Here is a 12,445-nt window from a genome sequence, read left to right on the forward strand (position 1 = left end):
TTTCAAATGTAATTAGATTTTGTATTTTTAAATTAGAAACTGTTATACAACTATTTTTAATCATTAATATGACATATTCTCATTGTTTATGTCTAGTAAGTTATGTGCTAGTACTTTGAGTAAATATTATTACTCAAAAATTACTTGTACTAAAAATTTAATGTTAAAGAATTTGTATTTGTTTAAAACAACTTACAAAGAATAACAAAAAAAAATTAAAAAAATCATAAATGATGTACTTCAAATTGTAAATCTAGTATATAAAATATGTATTTCAGATTGTATAATGTGAAATATAAAATATGTATTTTGAATTGAACAATTCAAAATACAATGTTCAAAGGGTAAAGTTGAAATTTCATATGGTTTCAAATTATAGGAGGTTTATGTGCCTTTATATAAGGTGTTCATCACTCCAATGTAATGCACATTATCATACAAAAATCTCTCAAAGGTCATTTTTAGATTCTCATACTTCAAAAAAACATTCTTAATTACAAGTTCTAAAATATAAAGTTTATATTTTAGAATTAATTACAAGTTCTAAAATATAAATTTTATATTTTAGATTGTACAACATAAACAACAACATTCTCCTTCAAGTGCAACGCTGGAAGACAATACGCTTCAGGAAAAAAAGTAGAGAGGAGACAACTCTTAATTTTGTTAAAATTAAAAATAATTTAGCAGATAAAAAAAGATTGGAAAGGATTTTGAGGAATTCATCATAACCATACAATATTTTAACAAAAAACCTTAAAGCTGATGGAACATTGGTCAGTCAGTGTCAGTTTAGAAACTTAAAACTGTCAAATAACTATTTTATTTGTAAAATTTGAACTTTAAAATAGAATAGGAATGCCAAATAAGTATCAAAATGTTAGCCTCAGATTTGATATTGAATTAACTAGAATGGATTGATGTACTCTGCACAATGTAAGTGGCGATGCCTTGAACCTTTGAGCATTTGCTCTCTCACGCACACACAATTTGCATTCAAGGCAGTGTAAGGTCCAGATGAATTTACATGGTTGTATCATACTCCACTCTTCTTTTTCTCACTCAAAATTTTCAATTTAGAACTTACATATATATATATATATATATATATATATATATACACCTATAAATGTTATAAAGATATACCACCGAAACTGAGTGTTTCCTAAACAACCTGAGATGAAAAATTTGATGTCAGGAGTGTCCCACGAAACCCTGCCTCGGTATGCTGCGTTTCCATTACCTCATCACAAAGCTCATCTGCAAAATACAATATGACAATGAGTATATATTATGAACCCAAAATCATTATGAAATAACAAAAATAAAGTGACAACGAAAGGAAAAGATGAAATTGTTATTGAAAGATGCAGGAAAATACAGGAGCGAGCACACTACTGTCCCAGAGAAAGACCCACTTCCCTTCCCACTCTTTCTTCTGTATACTTTCCAAACCCCAGGGCCATGACCTAATTGTTCGCACAAATTTCTCCCCGATCCCTCCAGCCTATTCCGGACTGTAACATTGCTCTCTTGTTAAAAAAATCAGCCTTCTCCCCTGAACTTTGGAAATTGATTCCTAATGATAAATTCCTCACCCTAAGTTAATTCCCGCCGCTGTATCAAACGGGTTGCTAACACCACAGCAGGTTCCTGAGATTCCAGCAATTCATGGATAAAATAAAAGCAAAAGATGAAATTGCTATTGAAAGATGCAGGAAAATTCAATAGCAAGTTCACCACTGTCCTAGAGCAAGGATCCTGTAGAGAAAATAAATTCTCTCTCATGTAACAAACTTGGTTCTTCCTATCCATCTCACCCTCCCTCTCACCCCCCCTCTCCTCTCCACTATGGTCCCCTTAACACCATTTCTGGCTAACTTTTCGCTTTTTTTCATTCTCTCTATGCCACCTCAACATTTCCCCCTGTTCCCTTCCTATTCTTTCTTCTGTATAGTTTCCAAAACCAAGGCCCATGAGCTAATCTTTGGCACAAATTTCTCCCTGATTCCTGCAACCTATTCTGGACTATAAGAGTATACATAAGACAAAGATGATCAAGTACCAGTATCAAATAGCATACCTGCAATATCTCGATTTTCATGGATCTGAGAGTCCCTCACAATAATATGATCTCCAGCTAATATATTAACATCTACAAGCTTAGTATATTCGTTATCAACATCAATTCTTCTATTGCCTTTTTGTAGTATCTGGTTTTCTTTGACAACCTGCAGGGACAATTGCCAGAAGTATAAAATATAATACATTATGAAGCACTAAATTCACTGCAGCAATATATACATGAAAACTATTTGAAAGTGGTTATTCTCATCCCATTTTATTTTCAGAATAGCAGGCCATGCCTGATTTCTATCTAAACATCCAAGTCAGTTTCTGTTCGCCTTAATATGCAATGCTTTTAGATAAACAAAAAACTCATAACAAAATGATGAGTGTTTCAGCGTAACGATAAACGTATAATATAACACAAATTTGACTTGCCCCAAAGGATTCCCATATCATCATTTTCAGCTGGTAAATTGATGTTGAAGCAGAAACTTTTAGGCTAATTGAACTCCCATTTTTAGTCTTCCGAGAACGTTTAGAAACCCTCCTCTCTGTTTCAACAAAGCCCTTTGCAGCATCCAAGACAGATTTGGGTACCTCCTTTCCATGGACAAGAATTACAGTAATGTCCTTATCGCAATAGTTTAGTTTCTCCACTAACTCAAAGCTCTCCTTTTCTCCAATGCAACTTTCACAAACCTGCATATTGAGAGAAGGGGGATTATAGTTCAAATGAAAACAAAACAGAGAAGTTTCTACTTTCTAACATAAGTAGATTGCTCAGAGGGAGCACACATGGGAGTGACATAGACCATGCCAAATGAAATCGAAGTAGACAATTATTAACTCAAGTACAACTTTATTTTCAGAAGTAGCACAAACCCATCTGGAAGTTGCTTATTGAAGACACGATTATTTTCATTCAGAAACATGCACTACAACCAAAAGCAAAGGGTTATAGAGTTATGGATGTGCTGAAAATAGCTAACATATTCATTATTATATATACAGATGTGTGAGTATGTCAACAGGAAAACACCATATTAGATTATTTGACAAGTCTGTTCAACTTATTCCACCATTTCCTGCGCAGGTTTTTAAAAGAAAGTAAAATACATTTGCACCCGCTTCTAAACCATTATAACTAATAACCCTCCATTTTTTTGCATCACTTTGGCCCCTCTTAACGAAACAACATCAAGTAATGATTTAATTTTTTGTCAAATGACAATATGGTTATCTTTATTTTGTGAAAAAACTAAAAGTATTGCTCTCACTTAACAGCAAACCCAAAACCCACATCTTTGAAAAGTAAGTTTGCACAACAGGAAGCTTCCACTCCCTACATAGCCTCTAGCACGATGTCACCTCAGTGCCCAGCCATCAAGCTCCTCCATTGAGGCCTTCTCTACTGCCAGTGTCATCCTATGGAGCATCCTCGGTTGAGTATTCTTATAGAAAAATTTATTTAAAACTCAAATTTATGTCCTAACACAACCTTCGGTCTTCATCTCGTGCTTGGGCCAAGGGAATTTGTTTGGCAAGGAGTATTGCAATTCTTTGTAGAGCATTCCATAATAATACAAGCTCCATTTGTTAGATGGATCCTTTGGCTGATTGGGTTTTATTTTGTTTATTATCAAGTCTTATCTAGTGGTTTGTTTATTTAATGATAAGGTTCCTAGAATTGATAAAAGGGTCAACATAATGAAGTTGGGTTACACAGTACCAAAGCAAGTTGGCTTACAGCTCCCTTGACAATTATTTTTTGTTCATACTACGGCTATAGCCTTTTGAGTAGATCCAAAGTAGTAACTGAGTATTTAGGCAACAGAAGTGCTAAGGCAGAAAATGGGCCAAAGATGAACGGTCCCTAGGGAAAGCAGAAGGAACAAAGATGAGACGGTCCTTATTAATGGGCAATTGGAAATGCGGAAGAGAAGGAAAACACTGGAGTCTTTGTAGACAAAGATGTGGACATTTTGGGAACAATTTCAGTAAAATTCACGTTCATATCACATGGAAGCTTCTGTCAACCAATTGAACAGTATTTGAGTCGCTGCTGCGCACAATATAATATAATAATAGTCTTAAACACTTAAGGGGTTTTCTATATGTGTCAAACGGAGAGATATCATGCTCAATCTGGAAAAAGATATAGAAGATGGAAGTCTACTCTTTAAAATAAGAAACAAAATGAACACAATGTGGTTGTTAGAATCCTTGAGATAGTAGCTTGTGATAATTCGGATCAATTGATAATATTAGGATCAATTAGATTGATTATATTTAAGTTATTAGTCTAAAATATGCTAATTGAATATTCTGTCATTATATTCTCTCCCCTATATATTATATAGTTCCATTGTAATCTAAACATGTGGAATTCATCATATGCCTTCTCAGTTTCTCTTAACAAAGGAATTTTTGTAATTACAATTTACAATTAGAAAACCGCAAACAATGAACGAAGTGAACAACTAACAAACCAAGGAGGAGAAAGAAAAGTAGGGTCAGAGCCAAGCCAAGTACAACAGATGGTGACAGTTTTTGGATTACCTCAGGACAAGTCTTCATCACAAGTTGTCCATTCGCTCCATTTACACTTTCATTATTCACTTTATCCCAAGTATCAAGCTGATCCTCACATATAGGCTTCTCTTTGCAGGACCCATTCAAAGCATTTTCTAAATCATTAACATTCTCAATTCTTGCAGATATTCCTTTGGTCTCAATACCACTCCATTCTTTACAGAAGCAATTCCAATCATCCTCATATATGATGGTTAAACCACCTACCTAGAATCAACAAAATGAATAATCATAAAACTGAGACGAAAAACACACTTAAGTCACATATATACGCAAAAATGGAAGAACAAAGAGAGAAAATTGAATTTGGGAACAACATATCTTAGACAAAGATTTTAAACATAGCAAAAATACTAAATTTAATTTTAGAAAACAAAAGGTTTGCATGTACACGTCACTTGACTGACTACATTGTAGAAATTCCTTTAATAATTCCAACTTACAGAAGATTCTCTTGAGATTATATCACCACGTCTATAAATCAGTTCAGGAGGCCTCTCAACCAGACGTGAATGCTGAAGACACAAAAAAGGGAAACAAAATTCATCATGAAATTGCTATGGATTAAAGATGGCATACACATGACGACCCAATCACAGTGAGAATATAAAGAGTAAGAAATCCACAACCAGATCCCTAACATGTATGACAGAATAACTTTTCAAAGTAACTATTCTCATAATAATTGCACAACTAAAAAGTCAGCTCAAATTTAACAAAGTGCAAGTAGTATACTAAACCGAGATAAAAGCAAGATGCACATAGCATAGCATGACAAAAGAAGGTTAGGTAACAGTACCTTTTCACACATCAGTGAATCAATTACCCCATCTAACGTTTCAGGTTTATCTGAATTCTTGAAAGCCAAATTAATGTAATTTCTCCATTTTGAAATCCACAATGAGGGAACTAAGAAATACTTGCCATGCAAAGAAAGTGGCATACTTTTACCAGCAAATAATTTCTCATGATTTTGTCGTTGCATTTGTTTCACTAATCTACATAATGAAAAAATATATCATTTAAAAATTTTCTATGCCGCTTCTACTTTAATAGAAGATGTACAGAAAACAACCACCTCATAGAGTCCTCAAAGTAAGCCTCTTTAGATATTTCATCACGGCATTGGGAACATTCACTTGAGTCTACAGGAAAAGCAGGGCAACCTAGAGGATCATCAGGTTTTACAGAAATGGAATCTTTATACAAGAAAAGCCAGAAACCCTCAGGAACAAGCAACCGCTTGGCACCAACAGCTTCCTCAGGCATAAGTTGTCCATGTGGACAAGTAATGGATGTTGTTGGTCCAGCATCAGCTTCAGATGGAGCATCAACTTTTCTTTTCAACCATTGCTGCAGCCTAAAATTTAAACTCATCAGCATGAAAGTTTTAGTATTGTTACTTTTGAAATATCCTAACAGACAAGGGAAGATAATGCAAGGAAATTAAAACTGAGCAGAACAGGTGATAGATTTCTCTGAGACTAAAACTTGACAAATTTTACTATTTAATAATGAAACAGAACACTTATTCACACCACATCTTACCTCTTTCTAAAGAAACAGAACTGGAAGGAAAAAATAATTCCAGTCTTACCATGGTTTAGACACATAGTACATTCCATCTTCATAATTTCCATCAAGAATAACCCGCGCAAACTGCTTCAACGATTCTCTTTGATCCCGATAGGAGTCAGCTGCCACCACATTCTGTGCCCCTTCAATGATACAATCCCAACAGCAGTCATCATGAGAAAGAGTTGGTCCCCCACCATACTGAATTTTACAAGCCAATATGTAAATAATTATTTTGCAACAATGGCAAAATATGAGGTGATATATATGAATAAACCATAAGTCCATAACTAAAAATAAAAAGCTACTAAAGCTCTCAATTGAAGCTTAAACTTCCTGTCATTTTTAGTACAATGTAATGCCTACTTCACAAAAATTATCATTTATTAAAAGTGTTTCTCCTCCAGTCATCCTTCAGACACACATCACAACAGTTTCCTTGCTGGCATCGCCAATAAGAACAAGGTAAACTTGGCACTTCATGACGAAAACAGCCTGCAAATGCTACGAAGTAACTCACTTATGGGATACTAGTTTTCTTCTGCAAATACTCCCTCTGGTAAATCAATTTATATCTCTCCAAGCAGTATTAGCTATCACAGTGTGTAAAAGAGAAACAAAAAAACACTTTCCAATGTATTCTTTCCCATGCTAAATTACATTTCGTTTTCATATTGATTTTAGAGGAGCAACAGAATCAATGTATGATATAATAGCACAAGGAGACTAAAAAAGAGAAATCAAATACTTAACATATGCCAGGTTACCTTAGTCAATAATTTATCCCACGCTTTGGAAGATAATCGCTTCATTGAGGCAACCTTAGACACTGGAATTTTCCCATGCGAACATTGGATAGATGTATTGTCAAGGGCACTGTTAAAGTTAAGATGTAAGTAACCTATACATTAAGTGAAATAATCCTACCCACAATAATTGGCAGAAGGAACACTTGATCTAAAGGCACAAAGAAATAAACTTTGTTACAAATAATTAAATAAACAGAATAAAATCTTAAATGTTTAAGGTAAAAAGATGCAATAGAAAGCATTCACTAACGTTGGAATAATGGTGTCAGCCCACTGTCGAAGCCAGTCACTACAGATCCAAAAATACTGTTGCTCTTGTGGTTTGGTAGGAGCTTCAGCTAAAATAGATCGCACTTCCTGTCTCCTCTCATTGATACAATTCAGTTCTAACATTTTCCTATGTTTGTACTGTTTGCAAGAATCAAGATATGAGGCATTAAAATTTTGAATCTCATCACAAAGATGAGAAGGGACACAAGCGCTCTCTTGTGCAGTAACTGCACTGCCCTCTGATTCTTTAAAGTTAGCACCATAAACCATGCCCCCTTTTTCACCAACATTTTTACTATGCTTAAGATACATTAACATGTATGCATCACCAGATGAAAATGTCTCCACAAGTGAAGATTGTGAATCAGGGGCATCTAAACCATTACAGTCAGCTAGCATTGCTTCAGAGCAATTAGAATGAAGTGCATCCGTCTTAACAGATTTAGAAGTAAAAGATGAAGCTCCTTCTCCAAATGGAGAACAACCCAAGTTAGTAACCTGCTCATCATCAAATTCCCACCATTGCCCAGTGTTTTCATCCTTGATATGGGCAATGTAATGACCACTATTTACATCAGTGCCTTTGTGAATCAGTACAGCTGATAAGTCATATATCAATTCAAATTCAGACGGCTCAGACAATCTACAGCACATATCAAGTTCAGCAGGAAATGAAAATGCAGAAGTAATTTTCTTCTTCATTGTATTCTGGCAATGAAATAGAAGAATACAGAACAAAATTAACAGAAAGAAATTTAGTGTTGCGGATAAGATTTACTCCACAGGCATGAAGAAGATAAAAAATAACACAGGGTAGAATAATGGTATAAAAAACCACTGTTACATGTAGACACCAAAAGAAAGAAAAGCCATGCAATCATTAACACAGTCTCTATCTTGGGAAAACTCTTGCATGAGCACTACCCAGAGAAACAATTTCAAAATATATCCTGCAGTTTCTGAAAGTAAATCAATTTCAATTTAAGTTTTATAAATTCTGTAATGGGATATTTATTCTTTTAGTAAGTTCCCTATCATTCTCAATCTAATTCGGTAATACTTATTTACCTCTTGTACTCAATACAAAAGAACTATAATTAAACATAGTATTTAAACACAGTAATTAAACAGCATTTTGTTGTGTAGTGCTCCCAATAATAACTCAAGTTTTTCCTAATACCTGTGGAAGGAAGACATAACGTTTAAGTTGAAAATTAAGTACATCAGGTAATGTACACAGCTTGATGCTGCGAGTAGCATCAACTCTTGTTTTACATGACCCACAAAAATATTGATTATCTCCATGAAGCTCTTCAATTGCAAGGTAATCATCTAGGCTCTCATCTAAATCTTTTAGTCCCTTGATATTCAATTCTAACCCATAGAAGTCTTCCACTTTTGAAGAAGCTTCAGATTCTCTTCCACATTGTGAACACCTGCAAAGCAAAGATAAAATTAAGAAATGTGTAATAGTCATAAATACAGCTACTACTGGTCACATACATATATAATAAGAATGTAGTATAAGAAATTCTTTTGGGATCAGTGTATCTCAAAATACCAGATTCAATTCTGATGTATAAAGCACAGACACTTTCAAGAAAGGCAGTATTGGAAACATTCCAAACACTATGTGTTCAACGCAAAACAATAAGACACTACAAAATAGAAATGGACACATCAAATTTTGTTGTGCTGCTGTGTCTGTGTCAGTGCCATGTCCTCCGTCCATATCAATGCATCTTACCTTTTGGCCAACAACAAGAAAAGGATTATGAACCACAAATTATATCATCAATACCACACAGTACTTAGAGAAAAAAGTAATAGCCAAATTAGTACGAAAAAAATATAATCGACAGCATGATTTAGTAACATCAAATACATTATCAGGGGAAACAAAATCAAATACACATTTTGCAACATTAACATCATTCCCAAGCTAAATTGTTTTTTGGGCATTTTCCTGTATGTTTAAGGAATGGGAAAGCGATGGATAAAAAAATATAACAGAAAATTTCAACAATTTAGAAAAATCTATTGTACTTCAACAGAGCCATCCCCACATAAATAAAATTAGTAGGAAAAAAGCATTGTGTATTCAACAAGTTACCCACAACTACTGATTCTTACGTCGTCACATGAGACACTGTCCCTCGGAAAAGATCTTGAACAATTGTTCTTGCCATAGCTATTTTGGAATGGCTCAAACAATGCTCAAGTAATGACAAAAGCAATGTTAGAAACTCGTGGCTATCCTGTTGAACTCCATTGTCTAACTCCAGTGTTTTAACAAATGGGGAAGAATCTATGAAAGCCTTTTTACTAGCATGCAATCTTACAAAAAGCCGAGTCAGTTGATCTAACACTGGTTGCTGCTGTAGAACATCCGGTTCTACAGAAAATATGCCTTGCCGGAAAGATTTATTCATGTACAAGCACTGTAGTATACTGTTGGCATAGCATGTAGCGCCAAGATTTGTCAGACCTGCAGGTGAAGAATCAGAAACACGAAGATCTGTTGTTGGATCAGGGCCAAGACTTTCAAGAAAGAAGTCAGACATCTTCTGCCATAAGCCAGATTTCCGGGTACCATTTGGAGGTGGAACCAATGCACAGAAGCAATTTGGGTTGTCTTTAGTATTAACACGACAACCTGAACAGACAGGCTTCCAAATCCTATACAGTTGACTTATATCATCTTCAGTCAATGCACCTGTTTTATGAATTTTCCTACACAAAAAACATGGAAAGTAAACAAGCTAAAAAACCAAAAAATTCATTCCATTTCCTACTCATTATGTTTCACAAGCTAAAAAACCAAAAAACTTCACATAGTAGTACCTCCATATTTCAGAAGTGTCATCGTCATCCCCCTGTCTTTGCCTTTTATTTTTATTTCGAGTTGTTGGTCTAGTCATTGCACAACAAAAAAATCTAACCCTGAAAAAAGGACAGCAGTAGCTAATTTCCTTGAGTCAAAAGAAAACGAAATGAATCAAGACAGTATTTCCTCAACCATATTTGAACTCTCAACATTGAACCAAACGATATCCACAGATAGTTAAACTTGTTCCATCTATGTCGGTAGTCCTGCTATTAAAATTTCATGATCCAACACCAAATTTTAGTGTGCCAGGGATGTAGCTCAAAATTCAAACTACATCACAGGAAAATGTTCATATACAATACACTTTCAACGAACTCGCATTAAATACATCTTACCTAACAACTATCATTTACAAGCGAACAAACCCAAACTTTCACAAACAACAAATTACACGAAACAGTGGCTGTATTTGTGTATGTAAGCAAACACATTATCCTAACTTCACTTCATCATCAGTATTCATTGCACACCAGAAGAAGAAAAATCAAACTACATAAACATCACAAACAGATTAAAAGAACCCTAGAAATTTCAACCAGCCAAATAAAAATCAACACAGAAACGAAGACACAACGAAATATGAAAAAAAAAAAATAACAACAACACTATTCAACAATCGCAAAAACATTATCCTGAAATTATTATACTAAGGCAGAGAAAATCAGAAAACGTGGATGTGACGCTACCTGGGAGAAAAGGAGGAACTGCTATGAACTGGAAGATCAAAAGTCACTGAAAAAATAACAAAGGAAGTGAGCAATAAAAGAAGTTACAAAAATGAATTTATCTTTAAATCGTTTTTGAACAAGAATTGTTGATAACTGTTTTTCTTGTGGCAGTAGAATGTTTGTTACCTTTGACAGAGGGAGAAGGAATGGTGGAAGAAGAAGAGTGTGAGAGTGTGAAAAAAAGAGAGAAAGGGAGAAATGGTTTGTGTTGGGCCAAGTAACATGAAAGAGTGAATTTATTTATGGGTCAATTTTGAGTCACGCGTTTTCCCTCCTATGCATGCCTCGGGTATACGAAGAGGTTTGGCATTAACTTGAGATCGTTACTTTCATATCAATTAATGCAATGTTGAATTGTGTGAGGAGTTTAATCAAATTTTCTTAATTCTACACCTTCAATTCATCAAAATTGTTCTTAACATTATGATTTTTAACTAATCAGAATAAATTGCATTAACTATTTCAAATATATATTCATGATATTGTAAAACTGATTTCAACAGTTATGCAATATGAGGTTTTAAAACTAATTTGTAAGCAAAATTTTAATGGCATTTTTAAACATTATAATTAATTTTATGTAATTTTAAAAGGAATATGTACTCATTTTAAAAGAAAAGGTTAAATATATTATTATGGATTATGGATATTTTTAGCATTATTTTCTGATTGAAGTTTGATTTTGTAAAATGTTCAATAAGTTAAATATATTATTATTACTAATTACATTAATTATATTATTCAAAAATCTTGATTGCCTTTTGCTTAAAATATTTTTTATTATCATAATTAAAACATATATATATATATATATATATATTGATTACAATTATACTAATTCATTCAAATTAGAGATTACAAAGTGAGTCGGGTCCGCCAACTTGCATTGGCCTAACCGTCTAATCCGTCAATCCGACGAGTCAAAGACGGTGCATGATAGACTAGTCTGTTAGTCCGCCCTTCTTTATTTTTTAAACTATTAAAGAGACATCTCATGCTTTTAAAATTAAAATTGGTGATGTCAATGTATTATATAAAACTTTATTTATATTAATTTTTTTACAAATTATTTGATTCATTGAAATATTATTGATATTTACTTTATTTTGTTATGTATTAAACCTTCTTTTGTTGAAGTATTAATGTTTGATTTAATTTCATTGTTGTTTCTTGCATTTTTATTGTCCAAAATGTAATATCAATTACTACAACCAAGTAAATAGATCTAAAACAAAGAAATTACATAAAAAGAAAAAATTAAAAAAATGATGGGTCAATCCAGTAACACGCCAAAACACCCTCTTACGGGGTGAGTCACTAATTTCAAAATAATAATAATAACAAATATTAATTTTAAAATAATAATAAGTGTTAATTTTAATAATAATGATAATAAAGTAGTGATTTTATAATAATAATAATAATAATAAAATGAAGGGATAAGAAACTTTAGGGTTTATGGTTTAAAGATTAGAGTTTACCGTGATAATAAGTTTCAAAGGTGAGAAAGA

The 12,445-nt window shown here is 33.5% G+C and overlaps 1 protein-coding gene across 1 annotated transcript; it reads right to left on the reverse strand.

The window, feature by feature from the left end:
• Positions 1 to 866: 866 nt before the first annotated feature.
• On the reverse strand, positions 867 to 11,197 carry LOC137813391 (ubiquitin carboxyl-terminal hydrolase 26-like). The gene is made up of 15 exons (XM_068615598.1): positions 11,061 to 11,197; positions 10,893 to 10,938; positions 10,161 to 10,259; positions 9,450 to 10,049; positions 8,497 to 8,752; positions 7,297 to 8,024; positions 7,005 to 7,113; positions 6,260 to 6,438; positions 5,741 to 6,022; positions 5,462 to 5,660; positions 5,106 to 5,177; positions 4,630 to 4,869; positions 2,506 to 2,769; positions 2,084 to 2,231; positions 867 to 1,260 (listed from the first exon to the last, which is right to left on the reverse strand). Exons 3-15 carry the CDS (start codon positions 10,235 to 10,237, stop codon positions 1,166 to 1,168), a joined length of 3,249 nt encoding a protein of 1,082 aa, XP_068471699.1. The 5' UTR covers positions 10,238 to 10,259; positions 10,893 to 10,938; positions 11,061 to 11,197; the 3' UTR covers positions 867 to 1,165.
• Positions 11,198 to 12,445: the final 1,248 nt, after the last annotated feature.

Source organism: Phaseolus vulgaris, chromosome 1, assembly GCF_000499845.2.
Source record: "Phaseolus vulgaris cultivar G19833 chromosome 1, P. vulgaris v2.0, whole genome shotgun sequence".
NCBI lineage: Eukaryota > Viridiplantae > Streptophyta > Magnoliopsida > Fabales > Fabaceae > Phaseolus > Phaseolus vulgaris.